Source organism: Jaculus jaculus, chromosome 5 (assembly GCF_020740685.1).
Source record: "Jaculus jaculus isolate mJacJac1 chromosome 5, mJacJac1.mat.Y.cur, whole genome shotgun sequence".
Lineage (NCBI taxonomy): Eukaryota > Metazoa > Chordata > Mammalia > Rodentia > Dipodidae > Jaculus > Jaculus jaculus.
Genome location: NC_059106.1, coordinates 49,105,025 through 49,126,979, shown reverse-complemented (window position 1 = coordinate 49,126,979; position 21,955 = coordinate 49,105,025). Strand labels below are relative to the sequence as shown.

General features: G+C 47.8%; 1 protein-coding gene across 1 annotated transcript in view; it reads right to left on the bottom strand.

Moving 5' to 3' along the window:
* Positions 1-13,592: 13,592 nt before the first annotated feature.
* Fhad1 (forkhead associated phosphopeptide binding domain 1) overlaps positions 13,593-21,955 on the bottom strand; it is a 136,725-nt gene continuing 128,362 nt past the window's right edge. Inside the window, exons 33-34 of the mRNA XM_045150005.1 lie at positions 18,445-18,498; positions 13,593-13,758 (exon numbers count right to left, since the gene is read on the bottom strand). Coding sequence (XP_045005940.1) covers positions 13,645-13,758; positions 18,445-18,498 — 168 coding nt within the window. The 3' untranslated portion in view covers positions 13,593-13,644. The remainder of the gene's footprint in view (positions 13,759-18,444; positions 18,499-21,955) is intronic.

Below are 21,955 nucleotides of genomic sequence, written 5' to 3'. Positions count from 1 at the left end.
GAGATCCCTCCAAGGCTCAAGGAAGCAGTTGGCTGCTGGTGGGTTCCGAGAGGATTTGTCAAAACAAAACAAAACAAAAACCCTGTCACTTTAAAACCAAGCCGAATCACCACCATCATCACATAAGGCAAGTGTTCAAGACCTCACCCGGTCTGCTTCCTGGCATGAGGCCGGGGAATGTGCATTTTCACTAGCCCTCCCAGCACTTCTGCTCATTGCAGTTTGAGAGTCTTTGACTTGGATGGTGGACTATGTCCTCTGCATATCCAAGTAATGTTAGGACAATAGCCAGGTATGGTGGTGCGTGCCTTTAGTCCCCTTAGTCAGGAGGCTGAGGTTGGAGGATCACCTTGAGTTTCAGGCCAGTCTGGGCCTATAGAGTGAGTTCCAGGTCAGCCTGGGCCAGAGTGAGATCCTGCCTGGAAAAAAACAAAACAGCCAAATAAACAATAAATAAAATGTTAGGATAATGCTGAGGATCCCAAGGACAACCCCCCTCTCACCAAGGTGCAAGGAAAAGATTGGGGGAAAAGGGGCGATAAAAACTGATGCTGGCAAGGCAGAGGGCACTCGAGAAAACAAAACCTGCAGGCTGTTATGGAATGACTTAAACAGATGACAGTCAATCAATATCTGTGGTGTGTTTAAGAACATTACTGAATTAAATGGCATTTTAAAGAATGAAATTGAAAAATATCCTCTGGAGTTCAGAAAGTGAAATTAAAAAAAAAACCCAACCCATTTTATTTATTTATTTGCAAGCAAAGAAAGAATGGGTGTTTTCAGGGCTTCCAGCCACTGCGCACTCCAGATGTATGCCAGGGTCTCTAGCCACTGCTAATGAACCCCAGATGCATGCGCCACTTTATGCATCTGACTTTATATTGGACTGTGGAATTGAACCCTGGTCATTAGGCTTAACCACTAAGCAATTTCTCCAGCCCCAATTATTTGACTTTTTTTTTTTTCCCAGTATAAGGTTTTACTCTAGGCCAAGCTGGCCTGACATTCACTATGTAGTCTGAGGCTGGCCTCAAACTCATGGTGATCCTCCTACCTCTACCTCCTGAGTGCTGAGATTAAAGGCATGCACCATCATACCTGGAGTCGGCCCCAACTTAAAAAAAAAATGATTTGCATGTAGGTGTATGGGTGTATTAAGCTCTCTCATGGCTGCAAATGTGTGCCAGATGCTTGTGCCACTTTTTGCATGTGGTTTTATGTGGGTGCTGGGCAATTGTACCTGGCCTGGCAGGCTTTGCAAGCAAGCTCTTTCAACCATTTAGCCATCTCCAAGCCCTATCTATTTAAAGAACAGTTTTATTAATTTATTTGCAAGGACAGAGAGAATGAGGAGAAAGAGAGGATGGGTGTTCCAGTACTTTTTGCCACTGCAAGTGAACTTTAGATGAATGTGTTACTTTGTGCATCTGATTTTATGTGGGTATTGGGGAGTCAAACCCAGGCCATCAGGCTTTGCAAGCAAGTTTCTCGAACCATTGAGCCATCTCTCCAGTCCCTTATTTCTTTTTCTTTTTCTCTTTTCCTTTTCTTTTCTTTTCTTTCTTTTTTTTTGGGGGTTTTTTGAGGTAGGGTATCACTCTAGTCCAGGCTGACCTGGAATTCACTATGGAGTCTCAGGGTAGCCTGGAACTCAAGGCAATCCTACTACCTCTGCCTCCCGAGTGCTGGGATTAAAGGCGTGCGCCACCACGCCTGGCATCTCTTTTCTTTTCTTTCTTTTTCTTTTTCTTTTTCTTTTTTCTTTTTTTCTTTTTTTTTTTGAGGTAGGGTCTCACTCTAGCCCAGGCTGATCTGGAATTCACTAAGGAGTCTCAGGGTGGCCTTGAACTCACGGCGACCCTCCTACCTCTGCCTCCCGAGTGCTGGGATTAAAGGTGTGCATCACCACACCCGGCTTCTTTTCTTTTTTATAGACAGTGTCTCATACTGCAAACCAGGCCAGCTGAGAACTCATTATATAGCCCAGGCTGGCCTCAAACTCATGACAATCCTCCAGCAGCCTATCCTTCTGAGTACTGGGATTAAAGATTTGAGCCACCATACCTGGCTTGAGCAACCTTTTATTTTTTATTTATTTTTTGTTTTCTCCAGGTAGGGGCTCACTATAGCCCAGGCTGATCTGGAATTCACTCTGTATTCTCAGGGTAGCCTTGAACTCATGGTGTATTCCTACCTCTGTCTCCCCAGTGCTCAGAATAAAGGTGTGTGACACCACACCCAGCTTGAGCAATCTTTAAATACTTCTTGTTGGGCTGGGGAAATGGCTTAGCAGTTAAGGCATTTGCCTGCAAAGCCTAAGAACCCCAGTTTGATTCCCCAGGATCCACATAAGCCAGATGCACAAGGGAGCACATGCATCTGGAGTTCATTTGCAGTGGCTAGAGGCCTTGGAGTGCCCATTCTCTCTGTCTGCCTCTTTCTCTGTCTCTTAAATAAATAAATAAATAAATAAATAAATAAATAAATACCTCTTGTGTTGATCTTTCTGGTACTTCTAAAGATTTGCAGGGCTCTGAGACTTGGGAGAAGGAGCTCGTATTGCTTGCTGCTCTGCCCATGTCAGAGGCTTTGGGTTTAGGTCTTGCCTGGAGAGCCCGCAGATGTCTAGAGAGAAGCACTCTGGAGAAACACTCATTTGAACTTCTTTCCCCTCAGACATCAGTGGGCTTCAGAAAACACCATAGTGAGGGAAAGAAAGGCAAAGTAACTGCTGAGCTCTGATGGGAGAAGAAACTTCCAGGAAGCACCAGCTGCCTTTTTATTAGGGGAAGTCACTTCAGAATGACCTGTAGTTTTGTGCCCTGAGCACCAAGCACCAGCAGGGACCAATCTGTGAGGGTGACACATTCCAGCATCTGGTCATGTGGAAAGAATGATCTTTAGGAAAATTCACACCCTCCGCAAAGGATTTCTGCAGAGGCTGGGGCAAGCGAGAGCCAATTTCGACGCTATTCCAGTGGCGAGGGAGCCAGGCCAGCTTAGTCATCGTTGACTTGTTTCTTCTCTTCCTCCTCCATGTACTTGTATAACTGTCTTTTGGGGAGGAGCGAAGGAATTTTAAGAAAAACAACAGTACTTTGAAAAAGAGGAGAATAGAACCAAGAAACAGTTGGGAAGAGCTGTCCGATGATAAGAGAGTGCATAGCCATGGGGTGGGGGTGGCGGACAATTCCAGAGCCTGACAGAACTGGGTGGTCTCTCCAGGGGGCATGCTGGAAAAGCAAGAAGGGATTAGGGAGACCAGCAGAGATAGCAGCGGCTCATAAAATGCAGCATGGGTTTAGCACTTTGCAGATAACAGCACACCTATTAATCATTACAAGCTCTCCACAGCCATCAGGGTTGAGAAAGATGCTCAGAGGTCAAGGTTCAGGGACACCATAAATTCTCACTTTCAACAATGGGAATCAACTTTTTTTTTCTCATGGCTGTGCATGTGTACACAGATTTTCACACTGTGTACACATATGTGGAGGTCAGAGGAGCCTGTCAGGTTTCTTCTACCTCTCATCTGAGTGTTTCTTTTAGATGGAGTCTCTCACCGAACCCAGAGATGCCATTTTCGGTCACATTGGCTGGCTAGTGAACCCCAGAGATTCTCTTGTCTCTGCTTCCCCCGAACAGGCATGTGAGGCCACACCCAAATTTTTAGGTGGGTGCTCAGGCTCTCATGCTTTTGTAGCAAGCTTTCTTACTTGCTAAGCCATCTTTCTAGACTCATACCCTCAAAAAAAGGTGGGGGGTGGAGAGATGGCTTAGTGGTTAAGGTGCTTGCCTGCAAAGCCTAAGGGCCCAGGTTTGATTCTCCAGGTCCCACGTCAGCCAGAGGCACATGGTGGCACATGAGTCTGGAGATTGTTCGCAGTTGCTAGAGGCCCTGGAGTGTCCAATTCTCTCTCTCTCTCTCTCTCGTCTCAAATAAATAAATAAATAAATCTTAAAAAGATCTTGTAAGATCTACAAGCCATGCAAAGGTTTAGTATGGGGAGAAGCTGGTATCAGCAAGGCACTCATAGGGTTACACTGAGTAGGGCGGGCAAGAGAAAAGAGGATAGTGTGTGTGTGTGGGGGGGGGCAACAGCTACAGGTAGACCATGTGCAAATTATTAGAAGTTATCTCCTGTGTAGAGCTCGTTGGGAGTTATCTTAGAGACTATGAATTTACCTGAGACTCTAGATGCTATTTCAGATTGCTTGCACGTGGGCTGGCTGTGTGCATGGTGTGCACGGGCGTGGGGCGGTACCTTGAAACCCAGCCATGCTGTCTCTGTAGTGATCTCTTGAACCCCTTCCAAAGTTGCTACTAATATGGGCTGTATTTTTTTTTTTTTTTTCCGAGGTAGGGTCTCACTCTGGCTCAGGATGACCTGGAATTCACTATGGAGTCTGAGGGTGGCTTCAAACTCACGGCAATCCTCCTACCTCTGCCTCCCGAGTGCTGGATTCAAGGCGTGTGCCGCCGCGCCCGGCTTAGTTGTAATTGTTTTTGCATGCATGTGTGCATGCATGTGCACATGTGCGCGCGCCTGTGGAGGCCACAGGTCGATGTCAGGTTTCGTCTTCAGTCGTTCTCCACTTTATTCTTTGAGACAGAGTCTTGCACTGGACTTAGAGCTCACCCAATTTGCCTTGCTAGCTAGCCAGCAAGCCCTAGGGATCCAACTGTCTCTGCCTCCCCAGGGCTGGGATTATAGCTATGCTCCTGTGCTCAGCACTTTCACACGCTGCTGCAGAATCTGTCCTCAGACCCTCATGCTTGCACAGCAAGCCCGTTGCCCACGGAGCCATTCTGTGAGCTCCTGATTGATATCTGTTTGTTGGTTTATTGTTTGTTTTTTCAAGGAAGGGTCTCACCCTAGCCCAGGCTGATCTGGAATTCACTATGTAGTCTCAGGGTGGCCTCGAACTCACGGCGATCCTCCTACCTCTGCCTGGGATTGAAGGCGTGCGTGACCACGGCCAGCTCCGGTTGTTGTTTTTGTACTGGCAGAAGCTACTCTGGGAAAGCCGTGTTCTGCTGCTTCTAAGCCAATCAAAACACATGAAGTGTGCTGGACACTGGGCATAGATGGGTACTAGACAGCTGCTGGTTTGAGGCAAGCAGGGGACCCATGCAGGGGCAGTCAGGAATAGCCACGTTGAAGCGTGAGAGTTACTGGATCCCACGGGCGGGCGGGCCTGAGAGTGGCTGCAGCTCTTGCGGGGGAACTCTCCCTCTTGTAGGCCCCAACGCTAATTATCCCTCATGAATAAAATAGCAGGTGCCCCGCCCCCAACTGGACTTCTTGTTTCAACCTTGCAGCTCCAGCACCCGGCATGGTACCTGGCCTGAGGCAAGCGCTGGAGAACTATTAGCAGAGTGAGTTAATGATAGCTTGTGATTCCTGAGGTACCCTGGATAGTTTCTGCCCTGCAGAGTGTCCGATGGCCCACTTCTAGGTCCCCCGGTCACTGCCAAGAAAGAGAAGCTGACAAAGACACACTCTGTGCACCCACATGACTCAACAGAATCAGCAGGAATGCTTGGGACACAAGCTTCTCAAGTGTCCATCCCCTGCCACCTCCAAGGACGTGACAGTGGCATCAGATACGGGTTGGGACTGCGTGACCTGCTGACCTTTGGGCATCACGGTGGCCCATGGGTCATTTAAGCAGCAATCTCCTCAGCAGACAGGGCAGAAGGAATGATAGATAAAGGTACCAGTAAACACCGCATGTGATCACTTCAGAGGCACCTGAGAATTGGGGACACTGTAAATTTAACACACTGTGGATCAAAGCAGAGTGAGGTGAAGTTAGGTGGAAGGAATGGCAGGTGCCTTCACCCAGGGCTACTGCTCTAAGGTATTAATAGAAAAACAAAGAGCAGGTGACTCAGCAGGCGTCAGGATGGCAGGGAGTGTAGAGAGAGGGGACACGTTCGGAAGGTGGCATCCTTTCAGGCTGGAACAGGGCAGCAGGCCCCTGGGCAAAGATCCCCGCTGTGTAGACACAAGTCTCTGATGGCAAAGGCAGTGTGGAGGGATGGTTGGGAGCTGGGTTTGCAGATCCCAGTGGGATGAGCTCAGAGAAATACTGTCTACGGAATGGTCCTCCTAGAGTTCCAAAGTCTGTCTATGGAGCCCAGGCTAGCCTTGAGTTTGCAGCAATCTGCCTGCCTCATCTTCCTCAGTCCTGGGATTACAAGGCTGTGCCCCTATGGCTGAATGTAAGGAGTTCCTGAGAGGATCAGACACCACTAACAAGCTTTCCATACTAAGACAGCAATCACCTGGCAGCCATGCCACAGGCACTAGCTATGCGGACATGAGTCATCTAGCCCCGGGAACAGTTTAACACCAGGGTTGGCAATTCTGGCCCATTACTCATTTTATAAATAAAGTTTTATTGGAACACAGTCCTGCTCATCCATCTATCATGCCTTGATGTTAGTGTGTAGTAGTGACAAAGGCCCTATTGTTGATTATGTATAATGGCCTTTTGTAGAGAAAGGCTTTTGTTGGCCTTTCACAGATAAAGTTTGTTACCTTTATCCGCAGTGGTAGGAGATAATGAGAACTGGGCATGGTGGCATGGGCCTTTAATCTCAGCACTCTGGAGGAAGAGGTAGGAGGATCACTGTGAGTTTGAGGCCAGCATGGGATGACAGAGTGAGTTCCAGGTCAGCTTGGGCTAAAGTGAAGACCTTATCTCAGACAAAAATAAAAAGAGATAATGAGAGGGATCCTTGAATGTCATTAAGGAAAGTGATATATTGAAGCATTTAAGACTAAGTCTCAGGGCTTGGGAGATGGCCTAACAGTTAAAGGTGCTTGCTTGCAAAATCTGTGGGCCTGGGTTCAATTCCCCAGCACTCGTGTAAGCCAGTAGCGAAAAGTGGCACAGGCATCTGGTATTTCTTTGTACTAGCAAGAGACCCTAGTACATTGCCCCCACCATGTGTGAATAAAAATAAATAACTTCAAAACTGAAAGAAGTCTGGACTCTGACACATGCTCTGTCACCTTGGGAAAGTTTCTTACCTGCTCTGGGTTCTTCATTTAACAGGCAAATCAGGAGTGACATAGAGAGAGGACGAGGTGGGGTAATGTCTGGACTGCTTGGCACACTGGCTGATGGTTCACAAGCACGCATGAAAAGCAGTTCCTGTTATTACTAAACAATGCTAGAAGGCACAAAGAACCCCCCAGAAGAGGGTCGTCACTACACGCAGCTCTTTAGAGAATGCCCAGCAGTAAGTTTGTGCTAACCCCAAAAAATATCCATGAATGTCAAAAGTGAACTTGGGGCTGGAGAGATGACTTGGTGGTTAAGGTGTTTGCCTGCAAAGCCAAAGGACCTTGGTTTGATACCCCAGGACCCACGTAAGCCAGATGCACAAGGTTTCACAGGCATCTGAAGTTCGTTTGCAGTGTCTGGAAGCCCTGGAGCACCCATTCTGTCTGTCTGTCTGTCTGTCTCTCTCTCACTCTCTCTTATAAATAAAAATTTTTTAAAAAGTGAGCTTGTTCCTGTAGCATATGCAGCCAACTGATTCCAACCCCTTTTATTTAAAATAGTAGATCAGAGCTGGAGGGGAGAAAAGGCCAAACCCATGGTGCCTAGCATAGTAACATCAGCACCAGGCTTAGAGTGGGTGCCCAGGATTTGTGGCCTGAATGAATGCAAGCTGATCTTTTACCTGTACAAGATGACTTGTCAGTCAAAACTGATTTCTCTAAGATCCCAGTTAGCCAGAGGCTAAGATTTCTGCTTCACTGTTTTGGGGTTTTAGGGAGGGAAGCTTATTTATTCTTATTTGTTTTTAGCATAAAGTATGTTTCTGATAAAGGTGAGAGGACACCCCAAACAGTCAACCTGCTAACATATCTGCTACAGGATGGAGGCATGGCTGAGGATTCCTGGGGACAAATGGGCAAAGAAAAATGTTTCATGACAAAAGCAAGACACATAAGGTCATGAGTTGGCCCAAAAATAACTGGGGCCACTGAGCAGACAAATGCAAGCATCCCATCTTGATGGAAATGAGGCCAGGCTGAGGAGCTGAGATACTGCACCTTCACCAGGCGCCTGCCTTCCTACCCGGGAGGCTTTGTGCAGGAGAGAGAACGGCATTCGCAGTCCTGGGTTCTCAGCTTCCTTGGGTCCTGACTAAGTCCCTAAACAACTAGAAACCACTGTACTCACCCGGAGCACACTTTGGAAGGCAGATCTCAAGCTATTTTTTTCCCTTCCAGACATCTCATGACTCTGGCTTCTGCAACAGCAGGCACTGGTGATTCTGCCAAGTTGCAAGAGAAGGGCACTTTATCTGCAAAGTCACGATTTCAAGCATTGGCAAGACTGAGGAAGTTGTCGTGGTTTCTTGGAGGAGGAGGTGACGATGGGGAAGACAGAGTTGAGGAACTACAGGTGCCTTGTTATGTGTTGGTACAGACCACCCACCTACCTACCCACACACCCACCCTTGCACCCAAGGACAGGTCGCTGGTAGCGTCTCAGAACCACCAGTGGGGGCTGCGTAACACTAACAGAGGGAAGTATGGACACAGACGATAGGAAAATCAGTGGAAGTGGACATGGGGAAGAAAAGCCAGTTCCCAACTATCCAAGCCTCCATTTTTTTAAAATTTAATACTTTTATTTATTTGTTTGCAAGCAAAGAGAAACAGAGGAGAGGCAGACAGTATGGGTGTGCCAGGGCCTCCAGCCACTGCAGACAAACTCCACATGCATGAGACACTTTTTATCTGGCTTTACGTGGGTACTGGGGAATAGGACCTAGGTTGTTAGGCTTTGCAGGCAAGCGCCTTAAGTGCTGAGCCATCTCTCCAGCCCCCAAGCCTCTGTTCTTTATTTTGTCCCTAGCCTTTCACACTCCATTGCAATGACTTTCTTCCTACCTGTGAGCCACAGGCAGTTTCTGTAGTCTGTTACCAAGGAGTCTTGAGTGATACAGGGGCTGAGTAGAAGCCAAAGGCAGGCGCTGGAGCCTACTGACCTTTACAAGAGAAGGATCTAGGGACCACGGAGTCATTGGGAACGAAGGTAACTTCTTCCTATAATCAGATGGGAATGGGATTGGCTTCAGATATCAGAACTCTGACGTGGGTAGATTATAAAAATTTGGACTGGCTCTGGCTCTGAAGGGATACTAACAAACACAAGGCAGGTAGAGACTAGAAAAGCGACTACACACTGGGGTTTGTTCTCAACAGCTGCTCTTGGGAACATGTGCCCACCATCATGTGAGCAAGCACGGTGTGGCTCGTGGGATGATGGGAGAGGGAGCCGAGCTGAGGCACGCTGTCCCAGCCAAGGCCGCCCTAGACCAGGTTTCACAACCTCGCTATTCATTTGAGGTGAAATACTTCTTTGTTGTGGAGAATTGCCTTGTGCATTGTGGAGTGTTTAGAAGTATTCTTGGCCTCTTCCCATGAGATGATAACAACAGTCACAAGCCTTGTGTGGTGTGAGGAAGTCAGGACTAGACATTGTAACAAATGTTTCTGGGGATGGGAGCTAAGTCCCCTTGGTTGAGAAACACTGCCCTAATCTGCTTGCCTGCCAGGAACCAGGTATATAAGTGAGGCTATCTTCAACCATCCAGAGTAGATGGCAAAGACCCCAGCTTGATCGGTGGAATCACAAGAAGTATTTGTGGGACTGGGGAGATGGCTCAGTGGGTAGAGCACGTTTTGTACAAGTGTGATCACATGAATTTGGATACCCAACACCCACATAAATAGAGGGTAGGTATCGTGGGCCACTTTTAATCCCAGTGCTAAGGAGGCAGACACAGGATCCCCTTAGCTGAACTGGCAGGCTTCTGAGTTTAAGGGAGACACTGCCTCAGTAAATAAGATAGAGAGGAATTGATGACATCAACCTATGGTCTCCATGAGCATAAGCACACACATGCACCCATAAGCACATGAACACACACACGTGCATGCGCGCACACACACACATGCACAAAATATGTCATTTTAAGCCACCAAGTTTTGGGTAGTTTGGCTGGTGATAGAGACATACACTTGACTACAGTGGCTTCAGTGGCTGGGCGGCTCAGTCATGACTTAGAACTTACTGATGCCACCAAGACCCACCAAGCCCATCTGTCTTTCCACCCCATTGTCCTTGGCAGGTGGCTCTGGTCTAGTTCTTGACATCTGATCAGTCCCAAGTAGGCTGTTCTCGCTCCACATCTCTGCCCCAGTGTGGAAAATGGGAAAGGCAAAGGGATGAGGGTGAAAGTTTTCACCTAGTGAAGCTTGATCTTTATTCTAGAAGGGCCGACTTTGACTTAAAGGGCCACCAGCCCGATCTGTATAATGCAGCCTGCCCTAGCTGCAAGGGAGGCGGGAAAGTCAAGGCTTTCAGCCCTCAGTCTGTATGGTGAGGAAGGAAGACAACCAAGCTGATTCAGGCAGAGGAGCATCTGCTCCTGGGCGATACGGATCCGCAGTGGCCCTGTGCACACTTTCAGGCTCTGTGGCCCCTCATCCCCACTGCTGCCTATCCACTCAAGCCCTTCTTTCTGAACACAGAGGGAGCATCACCGCCCCAGCTCTGGAGAAGGTGCATCACTCAGTTCACGAATAATCTAAGTGGTATTTCAGTGTCTGCTTCCAAACTCCAAGACCAGGGATGCTGATTGGCTCAGCTTGAGGAGGGAACTAAGATCAATCAATTGGCCAAACAGCATTGTGTGGGGCCAAACTGATGGTGTGGGTACTGCTCAGAGGGAAGACAGGGTATCAGGGAGTGAGGCTGGCTGTAATGTTGAGACAATAAACATATTTTTTCCCTTCTTTTTGTGGTGCTGGGAATGGAACTTGGTGACTTGTGCATTTAAGATAATCACTGTACTAATGAATTATATCCCCAGCCCATCTTTATTTATTTATTGTTTATTTTGTTTTTAATTTTATTTATTTACTTGAGTGAGCAAGAGAAAAAAAGAAGGAGAGAGGGAGGGAGGGAGGGGGAGAGAGAGAGAGAGAGAGAGAGAGAGAGAGAGAGAGAGAGAGAGAAACAGAGAGAGAGAGAGAGAGAGAGAGAGAGAATGGATGCACCAGGGTCTCTAGCCACCGCAAACAAACTCCAGATGCATGTGCCATCTTGTGTATCTGGCATACATGGGTACTAGAGAATTGAACCTGGGACCTTAGGCTTCATAGGCAAGCACTTTAACTGCTAAGCCATCTCTCCAGCCCCTGAGTTTTAATTAGTATAAAAGAATACAATTTTTAAAATCCTTTCTTTTTTAAAAAATATTTTTACTTGAGAGAGGAAGAGAGGGGGAGAGAGGAAGAAGAAGGAGAAGAAGAAGAAGAAGAGGAAGAGGAGGAGGAGGAAGAAGGAGAAGGAGAGAAAGGAGAGAAAACACCAGGACTTCTTGCCACTGCAAATGCACTCCAGGTGTATGTGCTTCTTTGTGTTTCTGACTTTACCTCGGTACTGGGGAATTGGACTCAGTCAGCAGGCTTTGTAAGCAAGTGCCTTTAACTCCTGAGTCATCTCCCCAGCTTGTTTTCTTTCTTTGTGGTGTGGTGTGGTGTACGTTTATGTTCTGACGTGGTGCCTCATGTACTTGCCTGCTGTGCCTGTGTGGTTGCCTGTGGTAACCAGAGGAAGACCTGGCTCATCCCCCTCCAGCCCTCACCCACCTGCTTTTTCTCCCTTGTGATAGAGTCTCTTACAGATTCTGGAGCTTGCTGTTTGGGATCCCCAGAGATTCTGTTTTCTCCTCCCACAGGACTGGGGTTACAGGTGTACATGACTGCACCCAGCTGTTGGTGCTCCTTCTAGAGATTTGAACTTGAGTGGTCTCAGGCCCTCCTGCTTTTGAAGGAAGCACATGCAACTGCTGAGCTGTCTCTTTAGCCCATATCTGGTTTTAAATATAATAGATATTTCTATTGTGGCTTTGAAAAAGAAATTTTTTTTGGCATCCTCCATACATATACACATTATTGTGGATTTAAAAAATAAAACAAAAATCAAAGCCAGGTATGGTGGCACACGCCTTTAATCCCAACACTCAGGAGGCAGATGTAGGAGGATTGCCATGAGTTCAAGGCCACCCCGAGACTACATAGTGAATTCCAGGACAGCCTGAGCTAGAGCAAGACCCTACCTTGAAAAATCAAAAAATAAACAATAAGCGAAAATAAAAATGAATCCTGATTGTGACTTCTGCCCCACCTCAGTGTGTGGTTGGCTGCCTGGTCATCAGAAAGGCCAGGAGAGGTGGGGGAAGAAAAGGCGGCACAGGGAATGGGGGAGGTCTCTCCAAATAAGTGGGAAGAGACTGTGTGTGCTTTGGTGACTGAGAACTTGGTCTGTCCTTGTGACCTGGGACTGAAGAGACCACTCGTCTTGGTGAAGCAGAGTGTGTGGTATGACATATAATTAGAAACCCAGATTTGAGACCAAGCTCCTGAGTGTACCAGCTGTGTGACTGCAGTAGTTTCAATGGGAAGTCTCCCATGAACTCATGTGTTTTGCATACTTGGTCTTCAGCTGGTGGCAATTTGGGAGATGAAATCTTTTTTTAAAAATTTTATTTATTTATTTGAGAGCGAGAGACACAGAGAGAAAGACAGATAGAGGGAGAGAGAGAGAATGGGCGCGCCAGAGTTTCCAGCCTGTGCAAACAAATTCCAGACGTGTGCGCCCCCTTGTGCATCTGGCTAACGTGGGACCTGGGGAGCCGAGTCTCGAACCGGGATCCTTAGGCTTCACAGGCAAGCGCTTAACCGCTAAGCCATCTCTCCAGCCCGGGAGATGGGATCTTGCTGGAGGAGTTGTCTTTTGGCGGTGGGCTTAGGGGTATTATAGCTAGTCCCCCTTTGCCAGAGCTCAGTTCACTCTTGCTACTGTTTTCCTCCTGAGACAGAGGTAACGTCCCGCCTCTGCTCTTGCCAGGCCTTTTCCCTTGCCATCATGAAGCTTCCCCTCAAGACTGTAAGCCAAAACAAACATTTTCTCCCACCAGCTGCTTTTGGTCAGATGCTACAACAGACTTTAGGCAGGACCAGCAACCTCTCTGGGCCTCAGTGTTTCCATCTGAGAAACGGGGAATGTGTACACTTTACCCTGCCTTCCAGGGCTTGGGAAGGGATTAAATGAGAAGTGTTTTGAAAACTGCAGCATCCCGTAAAAATGTTAGTCATGATTATGGAAATTATCAAGTTGATTGACATACTTAATTTATTATAAAATTCAGATATAAATTCATTATACCATGCCCAAGAGCCCCAAGGCTCTCATTCTGCTCCGTGGCTCTCCAGCAGGTCTGGAGTTTTCTCAATTTGTAGGTCTTTTGATCTCCTTGGAGGAGTGATGCTTGGCTCCATTACAACTCAAACATAAAACACATAACTTTAGCCACAGGCTTAGAAGTCTGGGTTATAGAAATACTCTTCATCTACCTGAATGTATAGACATTTTTAGGTATTTAAAAAAAAAAGCTCACCCTACACATTCCAAAATATACACTGTGCAAAATATCCAGAAAGCCAAATAAATACCCAGGCAACAGACTTTAAAGTCCTACAAAAGTGTCTCAGTATTTTGACCTGGATTAGGTGAGATCTACGCAATGATATTTTTCTAGTTCTTTCCACCAGGTTTAGAAAACAAAACGCTCTGGCTCGATTTGCCACATGTCTCTTTGTTTGGCTCTCTTTCTTGGCCCATCTTCTGCGTGGCTTTCTTGGCTTCAACCTTGAACAAATCAGAGGGACAAACTCTGTCATTGTAGTGGATCCCAAATGCCCTGTGCAAATGGTTTTGATCTGTTTTTGTATGCCAAATAAAACGTAAGATATATGCACACAGATATGAACCACGGAATAAAATAGTCATTATAACCACACTATCCAAAGATTAATCTCATTAATATTTGGGGTGCTTCCTTCCTGGCACGACCCAGATGTTGGGGTTATGAGTTCTGAGATGTAATCCACTCCTTTCCCGTCACGTGATTAGAGAGAGGCTGGAAGAGGGCTGGAGAGGTGGAGGAGCATGTGTGTGTGTGTGTGTGTGTGTGTGTTAGGCATGGCACGTGAGGTGGCTTGTCAGTTATTTTCCTTGGCTTTTACAAGACATACATTTCTGCGTCCTTATAAGACACACCATTTTTCTAGTAGTTTCTGTCCGGTGCAGCCCAGAATCTCTCTCTCTCTGACACATAGTTCTGTATGTACTGTAGATACAACTGGGGCTCGCAGCTTTCAGTCCAATAGGGTACCCCCTGCCCATTCTATCCTATACATATTTGACTCCAACCTGGTCCAGAGGAGAGCTGGGTAGTAAATTGAATTTCAGCTCTGTCAACAACTAGGTGACCTTCGGTTTCCTCATTTGCCAAACGGGGACCAGGATATGTTCTTCTCAGGGACAATCATAAGCTATTTTCACTCTAGGGAAGGTTTGAAACTCCTGAGCCAGTGGCTGAGGGGAGCACTGAAAATTCTTTTCTGGGGGGTCTGTGTGTATGCCACAGTGTGCATGTGGAGGTCAAAAGACAACTTTCAGGTGTTGGTTGTCACCCCCCCATCACGTTCTGAGGCAGAGTCAGTCATTGCTCATTGCTCTGTTCACCAGGCCAGCTGGTCTGCAAGCTTCTGGGAAGTTCTCCTGTCTCCGCCTCCCATCCATCTCCCAGAAGGCATGCTGGGATGACGGAAACCCAGTGTGGTTTCTGGCTTCCTCTTTTATGTGGGCCCTATGGGTATGAACGCGGGTACTCATACTTCTACTGAGTCCTCTCCCCAGCCTCTGATGTGTGCCTTTTTTTTCTATGTAGCCAAGGCTGACCCTGAACTCCTGATCCTTCTGCAGTCTTTCCTTTATACTCCTTTTCACCAGATGCTCAATAAAATTGCTGCTGGAAGCTGCTTCCCAAATGACATGTTGTGGAGCAGGAGCCCAAAAGATGCTTAAAAATAGTTCCTGTGGCTGCCAGGAGCAGGGGTAGAAAGGATTTTGGGGTGTTTATTTGACCCAACAAGAGAAGGGGCGGTAGCAAGTAGTTGCAGTGACTAACCCAAAAAGCAGAGGGAGATGAGGCCCGAGGGCCTGCGGATTTGATGCCCACGTGAGGGGCCGAGGAGCCTGGCAGAGCCCTGCCCCACGGCCATCCAGAGAGCACCCTGCATTCAATTTGCCACAGGCCACACCCTAAGAGTCAGAAGCAGTCCTGCAGAAGCACTGCTCTCAGGCAGAAACAGACGTGGGGCTGGCTGCTTCAGGCAACCTCCGGGCCCAGCCCATTCCCACCCAGCCACAGGTAAGCATGCCTTCCTTCAGAAGCCTCTGCTGGCTCGGATTGGGTGGGCCCTAGATAGAGGCTCTGGAGCACTGCCCACTGGTCTCTGCTTTCAAAGCACTCCAACCAAATTAATTATTTGTGCTTGCATTTACTTAAAAAAAAAATTGGCTCCAGGCAGAGATAAAAAAATCTCACAGATAGCACTGTATGTCTGTATATATACTATGACATATATATCATATATATATACATATATATCATATATATATATGTGTGTGTGTGTGTGTCAGTACACAGAAAGTTTGGATTTTGGATTTTCAGATTAGGAATGTGTGTGTGTGTGTGTACTTTTATCAAACTTGTATATGTATTGGTGATTTACATGTAAAGAATGTGTTTGCCCCCTTGGGGCTGGCATTGTCTCTAGTGGAGAAGCATGAATTGCTTGCCATATCCCAGGCTCCCAGCATTTCTAGCTTAGCTGGAGGTCCGACATAGGAGATGTCGTCTCAAAGTCAAACAACATAGAGTAAAACCAACCAAACGACAAGCGCATGTCTGTGGAAGGAATCACAGCCAGGTACAGCCTCTGCTGTTCTCGCTCCCTTTCCAGCGCCCTGAGCCCTGGCAGTTTACTCTAGGCACTCAGGTCTCTAGGAGATTTTGCAGAACATTTGACACTAGAAACATTTTCCCCTTAAGCATGTAATCCAAAAACAATGATAAAAGACTAGTGACTTAAATGAAAATGAAATCAAACCGCGGCATTTTGAAGGGTAGGAAACACAAGCCACAGGGCTTTGGGAAGCAGAGACACTTCTGACACTACAGATGAGGGAGCCGTGAGAGGGCAAGACTGGAAGAGACTTTCCATGGACTCTTTCCCCAGGTGGTCATGGACACCATTTCTCTAAGGACTCCAGACACGCTAGGAGAGGAGACAGGCCCTCACTTTGCAAGGAGCCTAGAGCAAACTTTCTGCACCGTATGGTCCTATGTCCCAAACTTTGAAGTCCTGCATCCTGCAGTGAGGCAAATATAATCATTCTCCTCTTAGTGAAGCTTCCCTTCTCTTCAGCCCAGAGGAGTCCTGACATCCCAGGACCTCCACGTGTCAGAGAAGCATAGCATCCCCACATCCAGGGTCCTCCAGACATCATCCTCTACCTGTAGGCGGCTGTGGGGAAAAACCTAGCTGCAGGGTGGTTCCCGTCGACTTCTCTCTCTCGTGCTGGGGGCAAACGTCTCAGCTCTAAGAGACCCTCAGGATGCTCTGTCCTGCCAGTATCCCGACATCCTGCTCTGAGCAACAGCCATCGTCGGGGGTTGGGACAAGGGTGTTGACTGAGAAGGGGCTTTTGAACTCTAAAAATGTCCCCTTTATGGACGATCTGTTTTTTCCAGTGATAATTTTGCTGTCTCGAAGTAACTGGTGGCCTTTCATCAAGTGTGGAATTACCCCCTCTCTGGCGTTCAGCGGAAGTGTGTCTAGCTCCTAAGCTTCCGAGAGCTTGCCTCTGCTTTCTGTGAGGTGGGAATGTGAATTGGGGCGGTTCCAGTTCTAAGGCTGGCATATTTACATTTTCATACTCTTGATTCTCAAACTCTTGAAAAAAAATAATCTGCACATTTCCTTGACATTAGAGAGAGAAATGCCACCTGAGTGACAGCAGCTTTGCGATCCAGAAGGCTGGGATGAGCACTCAGCGTGTCGGCTCTGCGTTGGGTCTCACTGGCATCTCCTAGTTGTGGTTTGGGACAATAAGACCCCTCCCCTGAAAGCTGGGACCATGTCCACTCCAGAAAGTGTTGGGCAGAGGGGGTGAGATGCAGTGAACTGCCCATGCCCGTCATAACTAAGCTCTTAGTTCCCAGAAGATGTGGGGTTACTGTACTGTTTCTTTCTTCCTTTTTTTTTTAAAGAATATCCATTTCTGTTTTATCATGGAATTGGGTGGGATCCTTTTCAAAGTCTCTATGTAAAAGGAGTTACATAAAAGAACTTTTACATTTAAGAATTAATTGCTGTTTTCCTTTATAAAACAGGGTTAGTTCTTCAAGATAGGTTTGACTCAAACTCCTGGAGGCAAGCGACACTTTCACCTCAGTCGTTCTGGAAGCTCAGCTTACAGGCATGGGCCATTGTGCCCACCTCTTTTGCAGTTCTTCCTTTGCTTCTTGGTTTCCTGAGTTGTTTCTTCAGAAATCAAATGCCTTGGTCAACTCTTCAGGAGGCACGGGGCACCATTCAAGTGATCCAAGCGGGCCTTCAGAACGTGTCAGTTCTGACTTGCTCCATACACATGAATCCTCCTCCCCTGGGTGCAACTCAGGGTCCACATCAGTCTCCAGATCAGAAACACCAGGCTCACATGGTGTCAGAGGTGGATCCTCAGAAAAGCTCATGGCACACGGAGTTCCGTTTTCAAATCTGGAATCCAGGCCATTCTTCATTACCACCATCAATTTCATCTGGCATGTGCCACACGTTCCTGCACAGTCCTCCTTCCCCTTCTCTCCCGAGGTCCCGGGGTGCCCCGCAAGCACTTCTCTGCCCCTATAGGAATGGGACTGGGGACTCCATCTCCACTCTGCTGGAGCACACCCTGCATGGAAGACTGAGTAGTGTTGTTGCCAGTGACGCACGGGTTCATTTCTGCAGATGTTTTATTTTCCAGGCTATCAGTATAGGAGAGTCTCATAGTGACATATAGAGAGATGCAGTGATGTAGCCATACACATCCTTAACTCTATAGGCATCGACCTGGCTGCAACTTTTGCCTCTGCAAGACCCAGGGTTCCTGGCTTCCTTCTGAACACCACATATGAACTACTTCAGACTGGATGGCAGGTTCCAGAAGTGTCCTGGGACAGGTTTTCAACACTGCTTCCATGAAGGCTTCAAAGACAAATAAAGCTGGGCATGGTGGCTCACTCCTATGATCTCAGCTGAGGTATAAGGATCAAGATTTCAAGGCCAGGCAGGAGGGCGGGCTCTGGAGTTAAGACACTTGCTGATGTCTGCTCAGAGATGGGAAGATGCTCAGCGGCTTGAGGTGCAGACCTGCGAACTCTGCGGCAGAAGCTGCTCTAGCCAGTGACACCTCCGCCGTCCCCCTCCCATACTTGTGGCTCACCTGCAAATTTGGGTTCTGGATCTTGTTCTTCACCATTTCCACAAACAAGTGTCTCTGGCGGAGAAAACAGTGATGACATTTAGCCAAAGTTCATACTCTGTCTCTTCCATCAAAGACAGAGGAATCCTCTCCACTTTAAGAGGCTACCTGTTTGAGATGGTGGGCAAGGAGTGACCTGTGGGCAAAGAGGGCTTGGGGGGGGGGAACTACTTGGCCTCTGGCAGCAGGGATGTCTGTTTACATTCCAATTAGGAGGAGGCTGGTCATCTGAACACTTCTGCAAGGCGTGGGCAGAGGGTTCAGGTACCCTACAATCCCCACTTAAGCTGCCCCACAGTGGATGTGTGAGGGAAGCCATGGTCGCCCCAGCCCTAGTCTGGAGCATGCTGTTTCCTTGATGTTATTTTAAAATATTATTTATTTATTTGAGGGAGAGAGAGACTGACTATGGGCATGCCAGGGTCTCTTGCCACTGCAAATGAACTCCAGACACATGTACCACTTTGTACATCTGGCTTTATATGGATACTGGGGAACTGAGCCATGAGCTAACCTGGGCTAGCAGGTTGCATTTAACGGGCAAGCAAGTGCCTTTAACAGCTGAGGTATCTTTCTGGCCTCCCCCACTGGGTTTCATTCACAGCCCCAGTGTGGTCTAGACCCTGCACATCAGGAACAGATCTCGGAAAAAAAAAAAACCAAAAAACAAAAAAGGCCTCCAGAGGTGCAGGAGTGAGCTGAGGCTTTCTGCGGCAATGGCAGTAAATGAACCTGCAAGGCGACTGGGGAGAGGAAGTTCCCAGACAACCCTGTGGTCCCATGGGTCACCAATCTGATGTCTTCTCCAGGGGCCAGGAGGGTAGAGAAAGGGGTATACTAGTGGCATCAGTAAACAAGGAGTCTGTGCCCTTCCTGAGGATTGTGGGTCTTGTGTCCCCATCTCTCAAGTTTCTCAGAGAAGCAGAAACATAGTACATTCTGTGGATATGCCCTGTATTGAGATGTTACTAAAATCATCCCCAAAACCCCAAATCAAAAGACAGCCCAGGAGCCAGGCGAAGCACATTGGCAGGCAGCTGTTTTGTGAACAGCTGCTGTGGAACCTCCCACCTTGGCACCAAGTTGGTGTTCAGTCAATACTTGCTGGTAGGTTGCCAGAGAAAATACACCATGCCCAGCTCCATTCAAACTTCAGAACGAAAACAGATCTCTATGTAAATATATCTGCATGCGGTACTTGGAGGACACTCAGAATAAATGACTGTTGTTTGTTGGGAATGCATGAGCTGAGGGCGTAGCTCAGTGGTAGAACACGTGTGTAGCATGCAGGGGACCTTGGGTTCCATCCCCAGCATTGCAAAAACAACAGTCCCGCCCCATGAAATTCAAATGTTACTGGATGTCCTATTCTCCCCTCCACCCCAAATCTGGCAACCCCACTGGACTTTCCTGATGCTCATGGAGGAAGTGAGAGGGACTGTCTTTTGGGACAGCAAATAAATAAGTGCTTATAAGTCTTTTCTAGACTCCCGAAGCAACCGTCTGTGAGGGCACTGGGGCCTTATTTAGCTCACAGTTGCCCTGTAGGTATTTTCCACTCAGAAGGGCTTGAGGCTGCAGCTGCTGGAGGTTCATTACAAACCGAGTTTAGAGGGAGGAGGATCAGATGATGGTCACCATCCAAAGTCCCTGGTATTATAAAGCGGTGATTTTTTTTTGGTTTCCTTTATTATTTATTATTTTTGTAGTACTAGGGATAGATGCCAATCAGGCTCCTTTGCATCACACCAGTTCTCACTCATGCCTCTTTTTCTGCCCATTGCTCTCTGTTTCCTTCTCTCTTTCTCCCTGCCCTCCAGCAGAACCTTTTACCCAAGCAAAGCCAACAAGGACCTTAGCAGACCAAACACATGAGTGAGAGCTGCTATGGTGAGGTGGGGTTGGGGATGTTAAAAGTCACATCCTTCGGGACTGGGAAGCTGGCTCAGCCATTAAAGTTGTTGCCTGCAAAGCCTGCTGTTCTGGGTTTGGTCCCCCAGTACCCATGTAAAGTTAGACGCACAAAGTGGCGCATGCATCTGGAGTGAGTGAATTTGCAGTGGCAAGGGGCCCTGAGCTTGACCGAAGTCACGAGGTATTGGTTATGTCAGTCTGTCTCAAGAGCTGTTCTTAGGCGTGGCTGGGCTGATGCCGTGTTTCTGCGGCATTATGGCTATTCTTAGGGGCGTGGCTCATTCAATCACACAAGTCCCTTCTTAGAGGATGCCCAGGGTGGGTCTTGTTCTAAAATGCTGTGAACATCCCATATATTTTATTTCTTACACACTAGGAACTGGCCACTAAGTTGGTTCTCTGTTTACAATTGGCTGCCAGGAAGCATTGGGTTAGGTGATGTCCCCCTGCAGGTATGGAGGCATTGCAATCAGAATATGTATGTGTGTGTGTGTGTGTGTGTGTGTGTGTGTGTGTGTGTGTGTGTAGACACTTGTGCAGTGTGCAGCCAGAGCCAGAGCACGAGGTTAGGTACCTTCTATCATCCTCCACCTTCTGTTCCTGAGGCAGAGTCACTTATCAAACCTGAAGCCTCCTGGTTTTTAGTTAAAATGGCTAATCAGGAAGCTGGGTGTGGAGGTGCACACCTTTAATCCTAGAACTCGGGAGTTTAGGTAGGAGGATAGCCGTGAGTTTGAGGCCACTCTGAGACCACATAGCAAATTCCAGGTCAGTCTGGGCTAGAGTGAAACCCGGCCTTAAAAAGAAAAAAAAGGGGCTGGAGAGATGGCTTAGCGGTTAAGCGCTTGCCTGTGAAGCCTAAGGACCCCGGTTCAAGGCTCAGTTCCCCAGGTCCCACGTTAGCCAGATGCACAAGGGGGCGCACGCGTCCGGAGTTCCCTGGCGCGCCCATTCTCTCTCTCTCCCTCTATCTGTCTTTCTCTCTGTGTCTGTTGCTCTCAAATAAATAAATAATTGAAAAAAAAAAAGAAAAGAAAAAAAAGCCCAGCAGGGAGCTCAAGCAATCCCCATCTCTTGCCCCCTCAGCACTGGGGCCATAGGCAGCTCTTTATAAGAGCGCTGAGGAGTCACCTCAGGTCTTCATGCTCTGCAGTGCGCACTCTGACCTGTTGAGCCATCTCCTCAGCCCACGTCGGAATTTCCATTCCTGTTTTAGGCTCCACTTTGTGCCTGCTTCCTCCCCATTTGCTTTCTCCTTCTGACAGAGTCCTGGGATTCCCCACTCTACCCTTTTCTTCTTTTCTGGAACTTTGTTCCAGGTCCCCAAACCACTTAGTGCCCAGGCTGTTTTCCCCATCAGCTAACAGGACGCTTGGCGTGCCCTCTGCCTTCTCTCACCGCAGACCCTGGGTTACACTCTCGCCTGCCTCTTAGGTTTTTGTCCAGGGGTGGGGCAGAGCTGGGAGGAAAGACCTGCAGGAGCACAGGTGCCCTTGGGCAGCACGGGCACAGCTGGCATTTACTCTCCCTTCGTAAGGACTTCTTAGCGTGTGGCTGT